The sequence below is a fragment of the Pseudorasbora parva genome, chromosome 7 (assembly GCF_024679245.1).
Source record: "Pseudorasbora parva isolate DD20220531a chromosome 7, ASM2467924v1, whole genome shotgun sequence".
Classification (NCBI taxonomy): Eukaryota; Metazoa; Chordata; class Actinopteri; order Cypriniformes; family Gobionidae; genus Pseudorasbora; species Pseudorasbora parva.
This window is the reverse complement of record NC_090178.1, coordinates 15,588,098-15,611,653: the sequence shown is the minus strand read 5'-3', so window position 1 is coordinate 15,611,653 and position 23,556 is coordinate 15,588,098. Positions and strand designations below refer to the sequence as shown.

General features: G+C 38.1%; 1 protein-coding gene across 2 annotated transcripts in view; it reads right to left on the bottom strand.

Moving 5' to 3' along the window:
• Positions 1-23,556, bottom strand: part of osbpl10b (oxysterol binding protein-like 10b) — a 69,511-nt gene that overhangs the window by 43,956 nt on the left and 1,999 nt on the right. The window contains exons 2-4 of one of the 2 annotated variants that reach the window (XM_067448287.1): positions 17,648-17,823; positions 13,600-13,679; positions 8,257-8,493 (exon numbers count right to left, since the gene is read on the bottom strand). In XM_067448287.1, coding sequence (XP_067304388.1) covers positions 8,257-8,493; positions 13,600-13,679; positions 17,648-17,823 — 493 coding nt within the window. The remainder of the gene's footprint in view (positions 1-8,256; positions 8,494-13,599; positions 13,680-17,647; positions 17,824-23,556) is intronic. The other variant, XM_067448288.1, reaches the window with a different exon arrangement.

Below are 23,556 nucleotides of genomic sequence, written 5' to 3'. Positions count from 1 at the left end.
GGTCAATCACAGCATTCTGCAGTTAAATAGTTTTGTAAAATTATTAACATAAACTCTTACGACTAAGTCATGATTACCTTGAAACAGAAACAGACATCATTACATCCCTATGTATCAGTGCATCCCTACCCCTTCTAATACAAGCTAATGATTTATGTGTGAATGCAATTTCCACTCACACTTGTACAGTGTGACTAATTGCACATTAAGCCAAGGATAAAAATAAATACAGCAGGATAATTAAAATGCCAACAGTTTCATGCAAATATAACGGCAGTCACTTCAATTCAAGGAGCCTTTCAAAACCTTATCTAGAGGTGATGTGGGTCATTTCTTTCAATATTGCAATACTTTATTTTACAGCTTAAAATCCAGGCTATACATTATGGTTCAAAAGTTTGGGCTCAGTCAGATTATTTTTATTTATTTATATATCTTTATATTTTAAGATTTTATTTTTATCACACGCATGTGTTGTGGAGTTTATGTGAACAGCATTGGCCATTGGTAAGCCGGCTCTGATGTAACTCGAAAGTGTTGCATTGTATTTACTATGTCAATAGCGTATGGAGACTGACACAGACATGAAGAAATTTTTTAATAGAGTGGTTAATTATTTTATTTATTTATTTTTGCTCAAAAAGAATCTTCGATGCTTCATAAAATTAAGTTTGAACCACTGGAGTCACATGGACTATTTTAACCATTTTTTCCCTACCTTTCTGGGCCTTGAAAGTGGTAATTAAACTGCTGTCTATGGAGGGGTCAGAGAGCTCTCGGATTTCATCAAAAATATCTTAGAGAGCACCTATAGACTGGGTAAACCCAGCCTGATCTGCCGTTGATTTGATTTCGCCTTGCAACTCAGTCTGGAAACCTGTACATTCATTTCTACTGCTTCTGTTACACTTTTGCAGGAATTAATCACAGACTGGCTTATCCAACTGGCGAGCTATTGGCGGGTTTAACATGATGATGGATAGAAAAGCAATGGGTACCCGTTACCCTTTGATCACCCTCTTGTGGTCTGATTGGTTGAAGGACTATCCAATTGCGTTCAGAGTCATTCAAATAATGCCAGTTGATCATGCCTCTTGTGCAGTAAATAATACAGAGCAGACTCCCCAGACTAATGTTCAATTTTAAATTGAGCTCGGTCTGGTGATAGCAAGACAACCCCTATTATGGATTTTTAAAAATTTCCTTTCATGTAGTGTGTACCATGGTTCTAAGTGAATGAAAACATCCTGCAAAGTTTTAAATCTGAAAATGCACCATATATAACGTTATTGTCTCTCAAAAGTATCGAATCTGAGTCAATTAAACAATTTTCTTTTTTAAACAAGCCCTAAGCCATCATTGTGACGTCAAGGCGAAACATTAGCATCCACTTCTTGCACGAGCAGACACCATGGAAACCTTGAACACTACAGCGGATACTGCATAGCATCTTGTCGAGAAGACACTGTGCTCTACAATGTGTTCATTGTGTTTCATATTGTTTAAGTATATAGCTACCTGGCTCATGTTTTTACTGTCTTACTGAAATACCACTGTAAATCAGCTGTGGGCTGCAATACTACCTAAAACCGTGTCAATTAAAGCAGATTCTCTGTCATTCTTACTTTGAGTAAAGATAAAGGATGGAGCAAGATTTATTTTGCGAACGTTAATGTTTACATAAGCTGGGCTAAAGTATACACTGTTATTGATACAGTTCCCACATGTGCACCGCAATACACATGAACACAATGCTGATGATGAGGAATTATAGTTGAAACACCTCATAATGTACCTCAAACTGAATAGCATCATTAAGAAACGTCTTGCTTAAGGTTCGGGTTGAGTAACTATTCCTTCCGATGTTTCGTCATCAATTCGTACTCGCGCCGGGCTTTGGTGTAAAATCGCCATCATCATTACGGTCTTTACATTATGTACAGTCGCTGAGCTTTAGGAATAGGAAGCTTCCTGACAGAGCTGACAATCAGTTAAGCTTGGTACATACTCTGCAAAAACAACAAAATTTGTTTGTTTTCTCGAGGTGGTAGCAACAAGAACAAAGTTCATTCTGACCAGGACATTCCATACTTCACGAGAATAGCAGGTGCCAAACCCTGCCCACTTTACATTTCTGACCAATCACACAATAGTTCTCGAACACCATCCATCCATCCATCATCTTCTGCTTTTCCTGGGCCGGGTTGCGGGGGCAAAAGTCTGAGCAGAGACGCCCAGACTTTCCTCTCCCTAGCCACTTCCTCCAGCTCCTCCAGGGGAACCCTGAGTCATTCCCAGGCCAGCCGGGAGACATAATCCCTCCAGTGTGTCCTGGGTCTTCCCCGGGCCTCCTCCCGGTGGGATGTGCCCGGAACACCTCTCTGGGAAAGCGTCCAGGAGGCATCCAAAATAGATGCCCGAGCCACCTCAGCTGGTTCCTCTCAATGTGGAGGAGCAACGGCTCTACTCTGAGCTCCTCCCAAGTGACCGAGCTTCTCACCCTCTCTCTAAGGGAGCGCCCAGCCACCCTGCTGAGAAAGCTAATTTCAGCCGCCTACATCCAGGATCTTGTTCTCTCGGTCATGACCCACAGCTCATGACCATAGGTGAGAGTAGGAGCGTAGATTGGCCGGTAAGCCGGTACTTCTTCACCACGACAGATCGGTACATTGCCCACATCACTGCAGCTGCTGCACCGATCTGTCTGTCAATCTCTGGTTCCATCCTTCCCTCACTCGTGAACAAGACCCCAAGAACTCCTCCACTTGAGGCAGGAACTCTCCACCAACCTGAAGTGGGCAAGCCAACAAATTTGACTTACTGCCGGAAATGCGGACCAAGCTCCTGCTCCGGTCGTAAAGGGACCGAACAGCCCTAAGCAGGGGGCCCTAGACCCCATACTCCCAGAGCACCCTCCACAGGGTGCCACGAGGAACACAGTCTTATGCCTTCTCCAAATCCACAAAACACATGTGGACTGGTTGGGCAAACTCCCATGAACCCTCCAGCACCCTGGAAAGGATATAGAGCTGTTCCAGTGTCCCAAGACCAGGACGAAAACCACACTGTTCCTCCTGAATTCGAGGTCTCACTATCAGCCGAATTCTCCTCTCCAGTACCCTGGCATAGACTTTCCCGGGGAGGCTGAGAAGTGTGATTACCCTGTAGTTGGAACACACTCTGTGGTCCCCCTTGTTGAAAAGAGGGACCACCACCCAGTCTGTCAGTCCATAGGTTCTCGAACACCCACAAGAAAAAAAAATCAAGTGTATAGCGTCAGTTCTGGCAGGTCACATTAGTCAAGCTTGCATCAGTTGATCACGTCTATCTATAGGATTATGATGTCTATCACAGCATACTCTCAGTCAGGATTTAGTATTCTAATTCCCCTTGATTCAGACTAAATTCCAGAATTATTTTGTACATTTTAATATCAACATTAATGCTATCTGCAATACATCATGTTTGTTCTGTTCTGTTTACCCTGTTGTGAGCACAAAAAAAATCATTGATGGTAAAAATTCTTTACATAACCCAACCTTCTGAAAGGTAGTGTGAGTAACTAACATTTGTAGGTTGATTTGTCGCCAACAGAGGCAGATGGGGCATTGTTCAGAAAAACTGTTTAAAACAAAAATCATTATTTTTGCACAAGTATTTTGTTCATAAAAGAAAACTTTGAACATCAAAGACTTTATGTTAATATGCCTACAGAATGTGTGGAGCTGATGGAGGGGGGGAAATCTTTAAGCCAAACTTTAAAATATACGGCAAAAAAATTCCACCTGCTGAAAAAAGGTATTAGAGATGAAAGCAATTGGTGCTGTGAATATGAAAAAAGCAGTGCATCTCAGCTATCTCCATTCGGCAGAGAAGAGGATACTCTGGACATATTTTCAAAAGCACAGGCCCTAGCCACATCTTTGATTGACAGCCCAAAGATCACTCTTTGAGCTTTATATCAGCAAGTGTAAATGGGCCAGAGTGAGTTTAAATGCATGCATTAGAGTGGATTGGCTCAAGGACCAGGAAAGATGGGCTTGACTGAAGACAAATGAGAGGATTATTATTAAATACTCCACAAAATGTGTCATATGAAGAGAATGTCATTAAGCTATTGCACTCAATTTAGAGGGATAGTTACTCAAAAATGTAAATGCTGTCATTATTTACTCTCCCTCACGTCGTTCCTAAGAAAGTAATACAGGTTTTACAATGACATATGGGTTAGTAAAATGACAAAGTTTTACATTTTACTTAAACTATCCCTTTAAGTACGCTTGCCAACATTACACCCAGTAAAATATACACTGGCAAGATATTCAGAGAGATTGCTAATAATAATTTCCACCTCATTGCTTCGATGCACACACAATGTGAAAGCACATTCATGAGTCTCAGCTGGTTTCCAATGACTTGCTGCACGTTTCCTTTGTACTCTCAGTGAAAGTGACAGTGCTGTCTAATTCGAGGACACAAATATGGCCTAAGAGCCAGAAAAAGCTGCTGGTTGTCACGAAAATGTCACACCAAGGCAGGGTCATACAAGCTGACAGAACAAAGCAAAAAGGTTTCTTCGATGCGATTCATTTATAAATGTGAGTGACCTCGCAAAAACATAAAAGGTAACTTAGCTATATGCTATTATCTAAAGATCCATTTATAGCATATAGTAATATTATTAAGTGATATTATAAAGACATATTACATATCGTTGGGAAGCAGTGACTTCTTAAACCAGCTATGCTGGGTGGCTCGTCATGTGAAAGAATGTGCCTCGTGCAGCTATGCTGGATTATATATTATATCTTATATCTATATGATTATAACTTGTTTTATACAATCTATGGTTTAAAATAAGCAATATGCTTGTGTTCGCTCTAGACAGAGTGTACTAAATATTATAAGGACAGCTGTTAGTGGTATTATAACAAAGTGGAAGCAACTGGGAACAACAGCAACTCAGCCACAAAGTGGTAGTCCATGTAAAATCACAAAGTGGGGTCAGCGCATGCTAAGGTGCACAATGCTTAGAAGTCGACAATTTTCTGCAGTCAATAGCTACAGACCTCCAAACTTCATGTGGCCTTCAGATTAGCTCAAGAACAGTGCGTAGAGAGCTTCATGGAATGGGTTTCCATGGCCGATCACCTTCATCCAAGTGCGATGCAAAGCATCAGATGCAGTGGTGTAAAGCATGCCGCCACTGGACTCTAGAGCAGTGGAGATGTGTTCTTTGGAGTACTGAATCATGCTTCTCTGTCTGGCATTCCAATGAACTACTGATTGCATTGTGCCAAGTGTTCAGTTTGGTAGAGTATGGATTATGGTGTGGCTGTGTTTTTCAGGGGTTGGGCTTGGCCTCTTAGTTCCAGTGAAAGGAACTTTAAATACTTCAGCATACTAAGACATTTTGGACAATTTCATACTCTCATATTTATAAGAACATTTTGGAGATGGCCCCTTCCTGTTCCAACATGACAGCGCAGCAGTGCACAAAGCAAGGTCCATAAAGACATGTATGAGCAAGTTTGGTGTGGAGGAACCAATTCCTGACCTCAACCCAATAGAAAACCTTTGGGATAAATTAGAGCAGAGACTGTAAGCCAGGCCTTCTCGTCCAACATCAGTGTCTGACCTCACAAATGCGCTTTTAGAAGAATGGTCCCATAAACACACTCCTAAACCTTGTGGGAAAGTCTTCCCAAAAGAGTTGAAGCTGTTATAGCTGCAAAGAGTGGGCCAACTTCATATTAAACCATACGGATTAGGAATTGGATGTCATTGAAGTTCATGTGCATGTAAAGGTAGGCGTCCCAGGCATGGCAATAGTTTACTTATGGAGCATTCGATCTATACACAGTTTATGACACACAGGGTATCTTCACACATGGCATGTTTGATTCGATTAAAACAAACCCTGGTGTGATTGCTCTGTTAGTGTGGTTAATTTGAGTGTGAACGCTGCCCTCTGAACCCTGGTGAGCACCAAATAATTGGACCTAGGCCGCAGAAAAAAATGAAACTCTGGTGCGATTCGAATGATAAATGAACGCAGCACGGATCAAACACATGTAAATGAACCAAAAAGAGGAAGATAATACCCTAAAAATTACAGAATGCTCACGCCTACTTGTCTTTTCTCGTCATAGTTACACGTTTTATAAACTCTTCACAAGTTCTCAGCTGGTCAAAATGCCATCACAACAAGCGCATTCATCCCCACACACAGCACTGTTTTGCATGTTCAGTAAGTTTCATCTCATAATAGGTAATACGTCCCACAAGCTGGACACATTTTTTTTGGTACCAAGCAAACCAACAACAAGTCTTAGATCAGAGACAAAAAATAAGAAACACCATGGCAGGTGTCCATTTAAATGTATGCCATGTAAAATATAATCATAATAAATATATGTATAATGAATCAAAATATAGGCTTAAGTATTCTTTAAAAACAAAGCTGATGACTTTAACGTGATTTGACTATCGATCAACAATGTCGGTTACTTAATACAGTAGGTCTTTTACAGTTTTGTATAAAATCAATTTCCCTATGGAGAATATGAAATACTATAAAAAATTGTTTCAGTTAGGATTTTTTAATGTAGTCTAGTCAGTTTTGTATAAAGTACAAAGTGATTTTCTGTGTTTGAGATTAGGCAGTAACAGGTTGATATCTGTGAATAGTTATATTCTGGTCTCGGGTGGCTTGCAACCCTAAATCATTTTAAGTCTGGGACTATTTAAATTGCAAAAAAATGTTCTGTCTGATCAGTCTGATTCAGCAGTTTGAAGTGTTATGCATTTTTGTCGCACAAGCAGTACTAGGTGAGTTACGTGCCAAAGTTTATTACTTAGGGTTAGGAATTTATCCAAATCCTAACCATAAGCAATAGTAATAGTGAAGCTAGTCTTAGCAATTAGCGATAATTGCTATAATCAAGAAACTGTAATTGTAAATGCTGAATCGTGACCGAGAAAGAGTGTAATTTGCATAGCTCTGTCTTAAAAACAGACAATTTCTAACATTCTCACTCCATCATTAAGTTTCACTGCATCAATGTCAAAACAATGTAACTTCCTGCTGAACAGTCACTTTCTGATGCTGACGCAGCACTCGCAGGCCAGCTGAGGTTGAGACGTTCCATAAGGGACTGCTGCTGACTGCATACTGAACCTCTGTCAACCCTTCAAAGCTTAAAGCAAGATACATTGTGCTATGTTTGATAAGAACTAACATGTGACAATCCAAAACTATACCTTATATTTAACCTTTGGATGCATGCCATCGACTACAGACATCTTCTACACCAATTTTTAATCATAAGGTGTATTTTACACCCAGACCACAATGTCATTTTCTTTCATGAGTGAAATATTGTTGCTTATTGCAAATTGTTAACTAAATTTAAACATGTGACAAAATATATATATGTAGTATATAAAATATATATATCAAAAAATTACAAAAAATTGTCTTTGTATATACTTTATATAAAAATATATATAATTTGGTGTATAACTTTTTGTGTTAAAAGTTATTATATATATATATATTATATATAATATATATATATATATATATATATATATATATATATATATATATATATATATATATATATATATATATATATATATATATATATATATATATATATATATATAGCTCTGGAAAAAAATTAGAGACCACTTAACATTGAGAAATCAATGTTCAATATTGCTGACAAATCATGATTAATCATTATATTATATATATATATATATATATATATATATATATATATATATATATATATATATATATATATATATATATATATATATATATATATATATATAATTTTTATTTTATTTTTATTTTTTGCAACTAAAATGTAACTTTAACACAAAAGGTTAAGCACAAAATGATATACGTACATATAAAGAATATATATACAAAGACAATTTTTTTTTTATAAAAATAAAATATATTTGTGTGCCATATATATATACACACACACACACACACACACACACACACACACACACACACACACACACACACACACACTTTAATACAAATATATTGCTAAAAAATTGTACTTAATGTGGTGGGGCAAGTGAAAATATTGACAGCTGGAAAAAAAAAATGAACTACTAAAAAATCCAAACAAATTTGCCTCCAAAGATTAAATCAAATAAAAAAAAACCTTACAGACTCAATTTGTTTAATAACAATGGCTAGCTGGCTCTGCCTGACGCCGTCCATACCTCTTTGACCTGGTGCAGTCCTGCAGGGTGCTGACTGCAGGCCCGGTGGCTGGCGGTGGGGGACTTGTGGTGGGTGATGGAGATGACAGAGGCGGGCTGTGTCCCGTGCTGGGGGGTCTGCCTTTGGGCGGAGATGGAGGAGCACTGTGGGACGGGGTTTGGGTGCAGGGAGAAGCTGCGGGTCCGGCCGGATGAGGAGGAAGAGGAGGTGTTGCAGGAGGAGGAGGAGGTACAGCCCTGAAAGAGACAGCAGCAATGGCAGCAGCAGGAATGAGAGGGAGAGCAGGCGCCCCGACCTCGCTTCCCCACGGGCACAGGAACCGGCCCTGTGCCACCAGCACGGTCTGCCATCACGCAAAAGAGCATCATCGGCCTGACACGACCAAGACAGCAGCCACATACAGACAGGGAGGGGGAGAGGAAGCAAGGGCAGTGCATGGAGGGAGAGAGTGCAATATGAGACGGCAGAGAGAGGAGGAGAGAGCTTACTGTGGAGTACTGTTCTCCACAGCAGAGAGATAAAGGTTGTCACTCGTTTGAAATGCTTTCATCTCTAAAAGCTTAAGTACAACCTGAGAACTGCAATCTCATTCCATCAAAGCTAATCAGATACATCATTTTTCCATGATTCACAAAATCATTTTGTGTCTAAGTGTCTAAGACACATCAAGTGTCTAATGCATGTTTTCACAAATGTCACTAAATTGCAAATTGTTTCTCGAAAAACTTGATTTATAAAAAAATTTAAGATAGTGAGCAAAACTTTCTTCCACAATGCTTCTGGGTTCGCTAAAGGCTTGGGAATGTTTTTTACCGCACCGCTTTGTGGCTTTTACAAAAATCTATGATATTTTCATCCATAGTTCTGGTCTATTATTTAATGTACACTACCATTCAAAAGCTTGGGGTATTTTATTTTATTATTACTGTTACTTATATTTAAAATAAATGCTGTTCAAAAATATGAAGCAGAACAACTGTTATCAACATTGATAATACTAAATGTTTCTTGAGCATTAAAACGGATTTCTGCAGAATCATGTGAGTAATGATGCTGAAAATTCAGCTTCACCATAATAGGAATAAATTACATTTTACAACAACAACTCTTCCTTTTCTAAACATTGGTTGCGTGTTCCCGGAGGTGGGGTTTATGTACATTTTAGGGTTAGTGATGTCACTAACCCATGAAGTAGTTTGTTGTAGTCCTTAAAAAAACAATTTATTTAAATGAATATGTCTCCCTTTGCTTTAAATTTTGAGAGCAGATGTAGTTTATGCTCAAACAGCAACATTACACACTTACTAAAGTTAAAAAATGTAAATCATAATCAACCATGCCTTTAAAATTCAAATTCAAATTTTAAATTCAAAATTCCATTCAAATAAAAAAAAAACATTTATTTAAAATTGTAGTAATATTTCCCAATTTTAATATTTTTACTGTATTTTTTTTATTAAATGAAGGCTGTTCCTTCGAACTTTCTTTTAATAAAATCCTTTAAAACATATTACAAATTCCACAAAAAATATTTCAGCAGCACTAATAATTTCAAAACAGATAATAAGACATCTACATAAAATAATGATTTCTGATGGATGTGACACTGAAGACTGCTGAAAATTAAACTACATTTTTGCCATTTTAAATTGTAATAATATTTCAAAGTTTTCCAGTACTTTTGATCTAACTTTTGAACACTATTGAGAGGTTTTGGCCTTGCACCACTAAAAGTACTGCATTTCCACAAAACAGAAACACTAGTAATGTAGCTAGTCTGAAATTGTTTTCTAGTCATGCTCTATATCAAAAATGATTCACATCAAACAAACAGAGGATGTGGTGAGGAGAGTAAATAAAGAAGAAAAAAAAAAGGTAATAGTACCCGTATTCGTATGAAACTACAGGGAACATTGCTCCTCTGGGTGCTTCAAAAATGGAGTAGGCTTGGTGGAAGATCACAATCTTTGATATGGCCCTAAATGAGACCACACTTAGGAGGTTTTATGTGCAAGCAGGAATGGGTATTTTATTCAGGTCTGATAGAGCTCCCCAAACCTCATTCTTGCAGTCAAATGGCAGTCAATTGTTCAGACGTCTGAAATTTCAGCCGTGATCTAAAAACACAAAAAATAAATATAGATATAGCCTGTAATGCTCACCAAGCCTGATATCATGATCATCAAATGTGGAAAACAGTTGTGTTGTTTAATTTTGTTGTGTTTACAATGTTTAACAATGTGTGTTGTTTTCAGGATTCATTTATGAATAAAAAAGTTCAAAAGAACCGCATTTGTTTGAATCAGAAATCTTTTAGTAACAATACTGTAAATGTCTTTAACTGATTAGTTGAATGCATTCTTGACCAATGAAATTATTAATGATTTTCAAAAGTGCAATTTAATTATAAATATTTTGTAAGTTGACATAATTACATAATGCACTTTTAAGGAAAACATAGTATAGTGTTAACACTGCAGTAATGTCAGTGCAGTAAATAATAAAACACAAGACTAATAACGTTTTTAAAAGGTGTTTTTTTTAAAAATCTTCAAAACTGTTGTGATGTTTTGAGTCATGAACAATGTGTTTAAAGGAACACTCCCCCGTTTTTAGAAATAGGGCTTATTCAACTTCTTTCCTACATTTAGATGTGTGAAATTCCGTCCTAATCTACGCCACACAGACCCATACTCAAAAAGAACTTTCTGAAACTTGTGAGAAACGGGAAGGAGTATTTGACACAGAAATACTCCATCAAACGTCCAACTTTTTTTGAAACATTGTCTATGTTAAAGATGGAAATCCAAGCCTTTAATAGTGAAAAAAGCTCAGTATGCATGAAACAGCATTTCACCCCCCTTTAAATAAAGTGTTCACAGTTATAATTTTTTATGTCAGGTGTACAACTTGTATGTAATGTGTATATACTGTAGTTGTACCACCTGACATTGAAAGTGTACCAGCCTCTTACATGAAATGAATTGCTTTTACCAATGTTTGAGACAGATCTACAAACCTTTTCACTCTACCACACGGATCAGTTGAGCTCCTGTGGATAATGCATGATCATGTTTCTGGTTATTACCTTATCAATTCACAATAAAAGAGCCATGTTTGCCACCCTGATATTTAAAATGATAATATAAATTGCTGGACAGAAGTTTTTCCAATCATCTCAACAGCTTTAAAACTACCAATATTTATTATAAAATGTGTTTATATGAAAGGTTTCAAACATAAAATGATGCAATTTGTTCGGACCAACTGACATTTTGGGGTTTAAGATAAAACATACAATTAAAATCTGTAGTATTTAAATGTACTAAAAAGAAAAAAATCACAAATGTATCAAATTATTTAAAAAAGAAAGTAATGCACTTTGACACAATAATATGTACATCATGCCATTGATGCATATAAACCATTTTTTACAGCTATGTTAAAAATAAAAAACAAGTATACTGAGTATAGAGAATACATTGAGCATCTGTTGCATTCATTATGGATTTAGTCATTAAAGAAATAAATACAACACACTAGTGTAATGTATTTGGCCTTAGGCCGATGAAAAAGACAAGGTCCAGATTTGTGTGGTTTCAAATTACTTCGCTTATAACGTGATTAATCAAAGAGACGGCAAGGATTTTTCCTTCTTTTAGAATACATTAGCAGAGCTAACACTGGGTTGTGTTATTAGACTGCCATTTGTTGGTCATATATTGAAAATGAAAGTTAATAGAAGTCAAACAATGTTTTAGCCTCAAGGCTAAATTCCACTCCATTTAACACATGCTCTAAATTAGTGGATAATGCGGTTCTCACCCATATGTAAATACTCATTTTCAGATCTGACAGAAGTTATCATTATTCTGCCTCTCAAGAGCATTGAAAATTACAATAAATAATTGGACACAACACCATCTGCCCAAAACAGTCATTCAAATGCATAGCCCTGCATTTAAACATCCAATCTCTTTTAGATAATGCATCTTGGGGCATGATTTAATGACAAGTTTCGAAGGAGGCGGACGCTTAAAGATTAACTCAGTAAAGGTTAAACTTACAAATCACTGTGTGTTCAAAGTCAGGCAATAATGGGAAACAGAGCGTGACACGCAATGTGTTTTTGTCAAATGGCATGTGAACTGAAACAATAAAGATAAGTCTGTTTCTCCTCTCAGTATCAGACGATTGTTTATATTTTTGGACAAAGATAAACCGTGCCCCGTGGATAAAAGAGAAATGAGATTACACTTTGCAGTAAATGATCATGTCAGATGAACTGTTAGCTATACAGATCATATGTCTCCATACAGCTCCTTGTTTCTTGTTTATTGCTCACTGAATTATCTGAATAATCTGAATTATCACATTCATGGATAATGATAACTGAATAATCATAACTAAAACCTGTGAAAAACAATAGCAATTATATATATGATCATGATATTAGAATACTCTACATTTTTCTGAAGAAAATGTCACAGAAGGCACCAATGTAATTTGTGTGAACTAAAACGACTATTTTTTTTCAGCTGTTGTATCATCTGCCAAGCTAAAACTATAGGGAAGTCTTTTAGAAAGGTTAGAAATGTATGTGGTGAGCAGCGAGGTGAGGGACTGTGAGAGCGGGCCAGTGACGAGTGCAAATGAGTGCCAGCTGCGCACCACACCGGTCTCATCTCACGGCGGAGTGACAGGAACATAAAAGGAGGAGTGAAGACAGTGGAAGACGAGAGGCAGTTGTCCATGAGGGGCTGCCCGCGTTTTATTATGTGTGTGCAGGCAGTCGCCCGTGAGGGGCTGCCCCCGTTACTTTCATTTTTATTTATTTTTTTATTTTTTATTAAAGTTGTTGAATGTTCGCCGGTTCCCGCCTCCTTCCTTCCCATCTACAAACCCTGTTACAATGTAAAAGCACATCTCAAACAAATAAACAAACTCATTGGAAATGCCACCCATTAGACTGAAGTTTATGTCTAATGTGATGAACTTTATTCTCTGCTGAATAGAGACAGAGAAAGTAAACAGCATCGCCAATCACATGACTACAGGGGCAGTTTTTCATCGGAGTAGCGCCTGGAGAGGTCAGAGGAAATGGAGAGCGAGTCAGTCAGTACAGAGAATGTGAGAGTTAGAACGAGAGAGAGACAAAGACAGGAAGGATGGCGAGAGGCACTCACAGAAAGGACAGTAAGTACATCGTTGATGACAGGGTGAACACAATCAAAGGAGAGCCTCAAGACAAACACTGTGCTATCAAAAGCAAGAGGGAGTGAAAGAGATGTAAAGGAAGGAAATGAGAGCACAGTGTGCCGAGTTAAATGTAACTGGGTTACCTTGGCACTGCCATCTGAGTGGCGACGGGCGCACAGTTGAAGCTGGGTCATCCACATCTGCTGCTCGCGAGCATCATAAGCTAGAAGAAGATACACATGCTATAAATATCATCTCTATAGATAATTTAATTCAATAAGTAAACAATAATTGACAACGGACCGTTGAATTATTAGAAAATAATGCACACCTGAGGTGGAATGCAGGATCATGTTACCATCATAATTTTGTCCTCAAAACTCTTTTGTGTAGGACTAATTTCTCACACCTCATCGCACGGCCTTTGTTTATCTTCCAATCGGAACACAAATCAAGATATTTTTGATGAAATCTGAGAGTTCTCATCTCCTCCATAGGCAGCAACTTCATTGCAATGTTCAAGGTCCAGAAAGGTAGTAAAGACATTGTTAAAATAATCCATGTGACTCCAGTGGTTCAACCTTCATTTTATGAAGTGACGAGAATACTTTTTGTGCGCACAAAACAACAACGATCTCTTCCCTTCAACGTCATTCTCTTGCTCTGTTGACGTAGTAAATACCAGTGTTTCCCACAGATTCGACAGCAATTTGTGGGGGGTTAAAAAATATTAGGATGTACATTTTAAAATGTCACATTTAAAGAAATCTAGTGTTTGACCATGTCTAAACATGTAGGCTATTCAAATCCAAAACCTAAAAACAAGCAAGCAGTTATGATTTGCAATACTAATTTTTTTTCTAATCTCTAATTTGCCTCTTTGCATTGGAATTCTCTATTTAAGCTTAATTACTACCCTAATTGCAATATCAAGGATAGAAATATTAGAAGAAAAATGTTATAAGTGGTCATTAATGGACCATAATTATTGCACAAAAATTATTTAGTACCAAAAGAGCTCCTCAAAATATTTAATAAATAGTATTAAACTTAAATATAGAACATTTATTTAATTGAAAAATAGTTCAGCAGTTCGTCCAGACAGCCGGCGTTTTGGAAGCATGAATACGATATTTTCTGAAACCGTGTCCCAGAGTGGCCCGCATCTCGCGTTTTTGTGTGTACAGCCAATCCGTATATTTTGTGAAACGGTGATGTCTCATAACACTACATCCGGCATGGTGAAAGACAAAAGGGATACAACTACGGGCACTGGGCATGCGCACATCAATATTGCAGCATTAAATTACCGTATTTGCATTTTTGTAAGGGTAGGTTTAGGATTGCAGTAGGTGTAGGCGTTCATAAAACACATCTGTAAAGTAGCAAATGTATCTGTTGTTATTTAATCGTGAGATTTTGCCTCACCTCCTACCACTGCTATACCCCTTCTAGCCACAACTTTTCTTCTACGTTTTTAGTGTATTTGTGTGGCAGAATTACAGCACCACAAACTGGTCTGGCATGTATACTACATCGTTTTGAGTGGGTTTCAGTGATCTCGTGTACGCAGATATTTCTTGAAATGGGGGGGCGGATTGGGAAAGCTCTGGCTTTTTGTGGACGGGGCCTAAGAGATACGAGACCGGTGCAACGCACAGTTGACGCATATTATCAATCACGCTACCGGCCTCACAACGTTCTCTCACGGCCCTCAGCCTTGTCCTGCTTGCCACAGTTGCTATTTTTGGGAACAAAAAAATATTCTCGTTGCTTAATAACAGTCACTGAAGTGCTCCAGCTATCAGCAGCTCCTCCCCTTTTTTGAAACCGCCAATAGTGTTTCGTTAATACTACAGTTTGACTAGAGACTTTCTGTAAAGCCAGAGCTTCCTCCTAATCGCTAACCTTTTATCACCATAATCTCCTCCATATCGCTTTGAAATATAGCATTCTGTGCAGAATTTAAATGTGCCATGTGCCCGATAAGTTTAGTTGTCTCTGCCAACTCGCTCATTCTGCACTGCGCTCTCGTGTCTAGTCAACGGCTCTGGTCTAGACTATGTGTGAGTATTTAAGCAGTGCATGTGAAACTAATGTGAAACCAGAATTTCTTTGGTTCAACTGAAAGAATATTTATACTGTCGTAATCATTTCCTATCACATATACAGGTGCTGTCATATAATTAGAATATCATCAAAAAGTTGATTCATTTCACTACATCCATTCAAAAAGTGAAACAGACAGCGTCAGAAGCATCTTGCCTGGGCTAAAGACAAAAAGGAATGGACTGCTGAGGAGTGGTCCAAAGTTATGTTTTCTGATGAAAGTCAATTTTACATTTCCTTTGGAAAAAAGGGTCCCAGAGTCTGGAGAAAGAGAGGAGAGGCACACAATACATGTTGCTTAAGGTCCAGTATAAAGTTTCCACAGTCAGTGATGGTTTGGGGTGCCATGTCATCTGCAACCTGGGCTCTCATAACACCTGAGCAGTGCCACAGACCGACCGACTCCATGCAACACCGTATTGCTGCAGTAATTCAGGCAAAAGGAGTCCCAACTAAGTATTGAGTGCTGTACATGCTCATACTTTTCATGTTCATACTTTTCAGTTGGCCGAGATTTCTAAAAATCCTTTCTTTGTATTGGTCTTAAGTAATATTCTAATTTTCTGAGATACTGAATTTGGGATTTTCCTTAGTTGTCAGTTATAATCATCCAAAGTGAAAGAAATAAACATTTGAAATATACAAGTCTGTATGTAATGAATGCATACAATATACAAGTTTGACTTTTTTAATGGAATTAGTGAAATAAATACACGTTTTGATGATATTCTAATTATATGACCACCACCTGTATAGTGGGCAATGTGCCATTCACCATGTAGAAAATAGTAGATGTGTGAACAGCTGACCAATTTCAGCCGCAGCTTCAGCAGTGTAGGGGGCGGGACGCTTCAGATTCTGAGCATTTGATTGGACAGAAAATGTGATGAGAAGATGAAGTCTGCGTCATCAAAATCTGTGATTAATTTTAACGGAAGTGAGAGACTGTAAGTTTGGAATGCTTATATCTCCTAAATGCAAATTTTGTCATTGTTTTGGAACACTCCCGCTTATTCCTAACCTTAAGGCTAACATAGTCATACTAAAAGCTTAAAAAAATGAATGAATGCCTTTAAGGTTGAGCCACTGTAGTAACAGACTTTTTTAACAAAGTCTTTACTACCTTTATGGGCCTTGAATGTTGCAATGACAGTTCTGCCTATTAAGGGAGTTCAGAAACCTCTCGTATTTCATTAAAAATATCTAAATTTGTGTTCCGAAGATGAACAAAGGTCTTATAGATTTCAAAAGACATGAGGGTGAGTGATTAATGACAGAATCTTCATTTTTGGGTGAACTTACCCTTTAAGAAGATATTGCATATTGGACAGGGTTTTTAATCTAGTTTCTTATACCATTAAGTATTGCATGGTTAGCCAGGTAGAATAAATGCAAGCATTTTCACCGACACAAGACCAAAAAACTCAATTTGTGGCTTGTCTGTTACCTGGGGTAAGACTGAGAGAAGGTGTGAAATTAGAAAAATAACACCTGAAGATTATCATTTCAGAAGACTGGAACACTGGGGGTAGACGAGACTCTGCCCATGGCGAGGTTGTCAAACTGCTGGGAATAATGCTGAAGGTGACAGCTTTTTTCCTGAAAAATTCATCCTTTCACAACCTCTCTGAAATTGCCTTTGTTACAAATGGCCGATTTGGCTGGTGGCATTTTGCTTGTAAACTCCTGACACAATCTAAATGAGTTCTCAGAGTCGACCCGTACTGAAGGAGAATTTTGATGTAAAACCATCATAAAAAATTGTGGCGTACAGTGAATGCCAACCATGAAAAGACTCTTGGCATACTTGAGACAGAGATAAATAGATAGAGGGGGAAGTATAGAGATCTAATCTGATGTGGAAGTAGCAGGCAGGAAAGGGTGAACTTGGACAACTAAATCACAGATAAAGGGGGATGCCTGAGGGGAAAACTGATATCAAAGAGATACTTCCTTAGGAAACAGCACGAAGAGACTCAAGTTGTAGGAGAATGGAGACTATAGGGATCAAATCAGACACAAATGACCATGTCAAAAGTAAAAGCAAGAGATTTAAACCCACGAAGAGAAGAGGGCACTCACCTCGTAGCTTGAAGAGATCTCCATTCGCAGCATAGACTGTGAACATGAAGGGAAACTCGTCGCTTAGGGCCACAGAGGAACCAATGAGGGGCAGGGACCCTCGCGGCTTCTGGTTCTTACTGTACTCGTTGATGAAATACTGAAGTTGACCAAGCTCAGGGTCCAACACAAAGTACCTGCATGATAAAAGACAGAGAGAAGATTGATGACACTAACTCTAACCTGACAGCGAGCAAGCAATGTTCTTGTTGATTGCCAGAGCATTGCTATGAGGTTGATAAAATGTTCTAAGTGGTTGAAAATACTAAGGGCCAGATTTACTAACAGCTTGCACCATTGCTAACCCTCTTTTGGCATTAAAAAAACTACTGTCAGGAAGACACACAGTAAAAAATAAATGGTGAAAAGGCTGACCATTTGAAGTTTTCCTCTCAGGTGCTAAATTCCTAAAAATAAATTATTTTTAAAGACTACAACAAACGGCTGGTAGGGAACTACAACAAGCTTATTAGTTACATCACTAACCCTAAAATGTACACAAACCCTGCACCCGGGAACACACAACAAAGGGGTGAGGCCATGTTGAGAAGTGGAAGTATAGAGCTGTCGCATCCATTCACATTTATTGCAATAGTTAACTCCACATCAGCAACATAAATTCATACATCAACTACATGTTGTCACTTCTTGAGTCCCTCCATCATTGTCCAACTTTGTTTTGAACATAAAAGGCTGAACAGTTTCTACCCTTTACAGTACCTGTCTGCGAGAGGTAATCAGAGCTGCTAACTCAAGCTCTTGAAGCTCCGCCCTCTTCTAGAAAGGGGGCCAGCAGCTAATCTGCATTTAAAGGGACACACACAAAAACAACACAATTTTGCTCACCCTCAAAAAGTGACCATTTTAACAGGCTATAAAAAATAGGACTGGATATTGACACACATTTCACAATTCAATTCGATTTTGATTCAAAAGCTTTTTCGATTCGATTCGATTCGATTTGATTTTTGATTTGATTCAATTCAATTCAATATTGATTATTTATATCCGGTACAATACATGGCAAATTTTCTCAAGGAAAACAAATCTCGGAACTAAAGCTGTACATGGGAGTGAGTTGATACTAGCCTGCATAGCCTAATATTGAAGGCAAAAATTAACTAATTTCTATACAAACAAAATTACGCTAAATTAATAATAAAGTTATAATATTAACTTTACAATTACATAATCATATTTCTACTCCAATTCGTTTTTTAATATAAATATTTAAATGGTGGCTGTCATAAAAACTAATGCCAGATTTATTATACATAGGCTACATGCATTAAATATTGAAGAACATCAAAAAAGACAACAATAGCCTATGTATTGTGGTGCATATAATTAGCAAAATGCTCATCTCTAGTTTTTCTAGCAGACTAACGAGTTTATGGACACTGGATATGGTTTTTCTGAGGTAACGTTAAATGTGACATTCCATGAGATTGTTTACAAGCCGTTTTACTTACTGCGGTTGAAACACTGATTGAGTGACATGGTACGTGACACATATTTCGGTAAGTTGTCCTGTATCTTTTAACACACTTTCAGATGTTCCTTCATATTTGGTGCTGACGGTAAGGCGGAAGAGAAAAGACGTTCATGTGCGTTCCGCGCTGCCAGTTCTCTTGAGCTGAGCTGCCTGCAGATGAGCGATCTCGCGCCACAACGCCAAAACGGTATTTATGTTTTTGAATTTTTTAACAAAAACAAACAAAAAACCATTGACGTAATTTCAAATCTGAGACTTTGTTTTATATCAATAGTAAAGCACAAAAATGATTGCGCTACAATGTTTATTTCATTCAACAGGAAGGATGAAAACAGGATGACTAATCGATTCTTGGGAATCGATATCGTTTTGTAAAAGTCAGAATCGATTAAAATGCTGGGGGAAAAAATCTATATTTTTTCCCCAGCCCTAATAATAAAAAAATGTGTGTGGGGTATCATGAGGTAAAACTTCACATACACACTCTGGACATTAGGCTACATCTTGTAAAAAGGGGCATGGGTCCCATAACAGACAAAAAAGCATGTCTTAAAAAAAGATGCTAATTTGCACTTGCTCTTTCATTATGGAAATGATCTGGCTGCGTCTGTGTTTATTTAATTTGCACGTCATCAATTGATCACATCTCTGTACTTTTTTGCGATCAAGGTTATGTACGTGACATCACCGTCATCCGTAGACTGCAGTTACGCCCACTGAGTGGCAAAAAGACTGAGTCACAGCATTGGTTTTCGGTGTGAATGCCACAAAAAACACACAAAACACAGCTAAAACGGGAACAAGCTTTGGGATTAGTGACTGTACAAATAGATTTGACAAGAAATCAGAGTTATATAGACTGCCAAAAGCTACAGAAAAGAGAAGCAAATGAACTCAACGAAACATGTATTTGCAGTTATTATTTTGTATCCAATTTTGAGGTAAAATCATACCCTACATTGTATTGTTATATATTGTATTGACAACTCAACAGTTAAATATGTTCAATCTTATATTCTGCATGATTAGATGCTTTTTAAATAAATACTGGCAAAAACTATAGCAAGTTTTAAAGCTGGATGAAATGAGGATATCACATTTAAGTGATCATCCAGATTTAGATAACTATATTCTATTTCCCTGACGTTGAAATCAGGCTCATATAAATGTCAGGAAACACAATTCCTGGCTTCATGTCAATATCCATATGGATCACTGGATCTGTGATAAGTTGTAAGTTACACTATATGGAGTCCAAACATTAGTTTAAACTGACAATCGTTTCTTTTACTCGCATTTTCAGTTTCCCCTGTTAGATCCATTGCAGCAGATCTTTTGCCACTCAATCCGGCTGAGGGGGCGTGATCTGGTGGGAAAGTGATGTCAATGCATAGTCTACCCTCCATTGCATTGCATTGGCCCTCTGATCACTTAGAATAGTAGCAGCATCTCTTTTCAAAATGCACCACGAATTGAGGTATTATTTGTCAGTAACAGAAATCAGTCGAGCAAGTAACAATATGCGCAAAAATATATTACTTTTAGGAGTTTGTTCAAAAGCATAAGAAGTAATAACAGTGATGCTTGCCTCAGAAAACAAAATGCATATGAGAGCTTTACGGAGGCCATTATTACTGTCTCACTCCCTTCCTTTCTCATTATTCGTGATGCATTACATGCCATGTCTGGTTCCCCACTGTCAGAGCCAACCAGAGAGGTGCTTTATAGGGGATCGTAACTCTGCAGGGAATGGATTGTAATCACACGGTTTGGGTGCTATAACACAACAGCCACCCTCTTAGTAAAAAATGGATGTGCTGCCAGTTTCTCTTCCAGTCTCACTGAAGGGGTCTCTGAAAGCCAGACAAAGACACATCATTATTTTAAAAAGCAGCTAAAAGTATGAAGATCAAAGCAGCAACAAATGCATTGCTTTTGATGCCGGAGGACAGACGATCACTGTGGACCTTTGGTGACATTTGCTTACATAACCTCAGTATGAAAACAAGTGTTATTTCCCCTCACCCTTTAAAAAATATAGAATAAAAACATTATAATTTTTGACTAAATTAAAAAGTTAAATGTTTATTTTTATAGAAATTACCTTTTTCATAAATTTACAGTACTGTATATACAGTATATATATATATATATATATATATATATATATATATATATATATATATATATATATATATATATATATATATATATATGAAAGACAACAATTTCCAGAATGCAGCGCCCTACGAGGCCACTCCCAAAGCCACTGCTACTGAATCAGTGTTACTGGATCACTTTCCCACTGCGACCGCGTTCATTTTCATAAAATCAGTTCAGTTACAGAACAGATACTACAATGTACTACAAGTGTCTGTTCAATGTGTGATTTAGACGCTGAGGAAATGTCACACAGCATAGAAGCTGCAGGAGTCAACACAATCATTCGAATATACTCCAGGGTTTCTTCTGATACAAAGCCATATGCTAATCGCTAAAGTAACTCTTTAAATATATATATATATATATATATATATATATATATATATATATATATATATATATATATATGTGTGTGTGTGTGTGTTATTCAAATATACATAATAATTCAACACAGTATTCATGTAAACACAAACTTTTATTTTTGTTGTGATTCATCGCGATTAATTGTATGACGGCACAAGTATAATACAATTTGTATATTATTTACATGCTATTCAAAAATGCATGGTTCTTCAAAGAATGCCATTGCATATTATGTGACATAATTTAACTCGAACTGTGCTCACGTGTGTCTGTCGGTGGGAGAATCAATTACATGTTATTACATTAATTACTCTGTTTTCTGTTCACCATCAGCTCTGTTTCTGTTCACTGTCAGCTCTGTTTCTGTTCACCATCAGCTCTGTTTCTGTTCACCGTCAGCTCTGTTTCTGTTCACCATCAGCTCTGTTTCTGTTCACCATCAGCTCTGTTTCTGTTCACCATCAGCTCTGTTTCTGTTCACCATCAGCTCTGTTTCTGTTCACCATCAGCTCTGTTTCTTTTCACCATCAGCTCTGTTTCTATTCACCATCAGCTGTTTCTGTTCACCATCAGCTCTGTTTCTGTTCATAATCAGCTGTTTCCTGTTCACCATCAGCTCTGTTTCTGTTCACCATCAGCTCTGTTTCTAATCACCATCAGCTGTGTTTCTGTTCACCATCAGTTCTGTTTCTGTTCACCATCAGCTCTGTTTCTGTTCACCATCAGCTCTGTTTCTGTTCAACGTCAGCTCTGTTTCTGTTCACCGTCAGCTCTGTTTCTGTTCACCGTCAGCTGTGTTTTCTGTTCACCGTCAGCTCTGTTTCTGTTCACCATCAGCTGTTTCTGTTCACCATCAGCTCTGTTTCTGTTCACCATCAGCTCTGTTTTCTGTTCACCGTCAGCTCTGTTTCTGTTCACCGTCAGCTCTGTTTCTGTTCACCGCCAGCTCTGTTTCTGTTCACCACCAGCTCTGTTTCTGTTCACCATCAGCTCTGTTTCTGTTCACCATCAGCTCTGTTTCTGTTCACCATCAGCTCTGTTTCTGTTAACCATCAGCTCTGTTTCTGTTCACCACCAGCTCTGTTTCTGTTCACCATCAGCTCTGTTTCTGTTCACCACCAGCTCTGTTTCTGTTCACCATCAGCTCTGTTTCTGTTCACCGTCAGCTCTGTTTTCTGTTCACAGTCAGCTCTGTTTTCTGTTCACCGTCAGCTCTGTTTTCTGTTCACCGTCAGCTCTGTTTCTGTTCACCGTCAGCTCTGTTTCTGTTCACCGTCAGCTCTGTTTCTGTTCACCATCAGCTCTGTTTCTGTTCACCGTCAGCTCTGTTTTCTGTTCACCATCAGCTCTGTTTCTGTTCACCATCAGCTCTGTTTCTGTTCACCATCAGCTCTGTTTTCTGTTCACCATCAGCTCTGTTTCTGTTCACCGTCAGCTCTGTTTTCTGTTCCCCATCAGCTTTGTTTCTGTTCACCATCAGCTCTGTTTCTGTTCACCGTCAGCTCTGTTTCTGTTCACCATCAGCTCTGTTTCTGTTCACCATCAGCTCTGTTTCTGTTCACCATCAGCTCTGTTTTCTGTTCACCATCAGCTCTGTTTCTGTTCACCATCAGCTCTGTTTTCTGTTCACCGTCAGCTCTGTTTCTGTTCACCATCAGCTCTGTTTTCTGTTCACCGTCAGCTCTGTTTCTGTTCACCGTCAGCTCTGTTTCTGTTCACCATCAGCTCTGTTTCTTTTCACCATCAGATCTGTTTCTATTCACCATCAGCTCTGTTTCTGTTCACCATCAGCTCTGTTTCTGTTCACCATCAGCTTTGTTTCCTGTTCACCATCAGCTCTGTTTTCTGT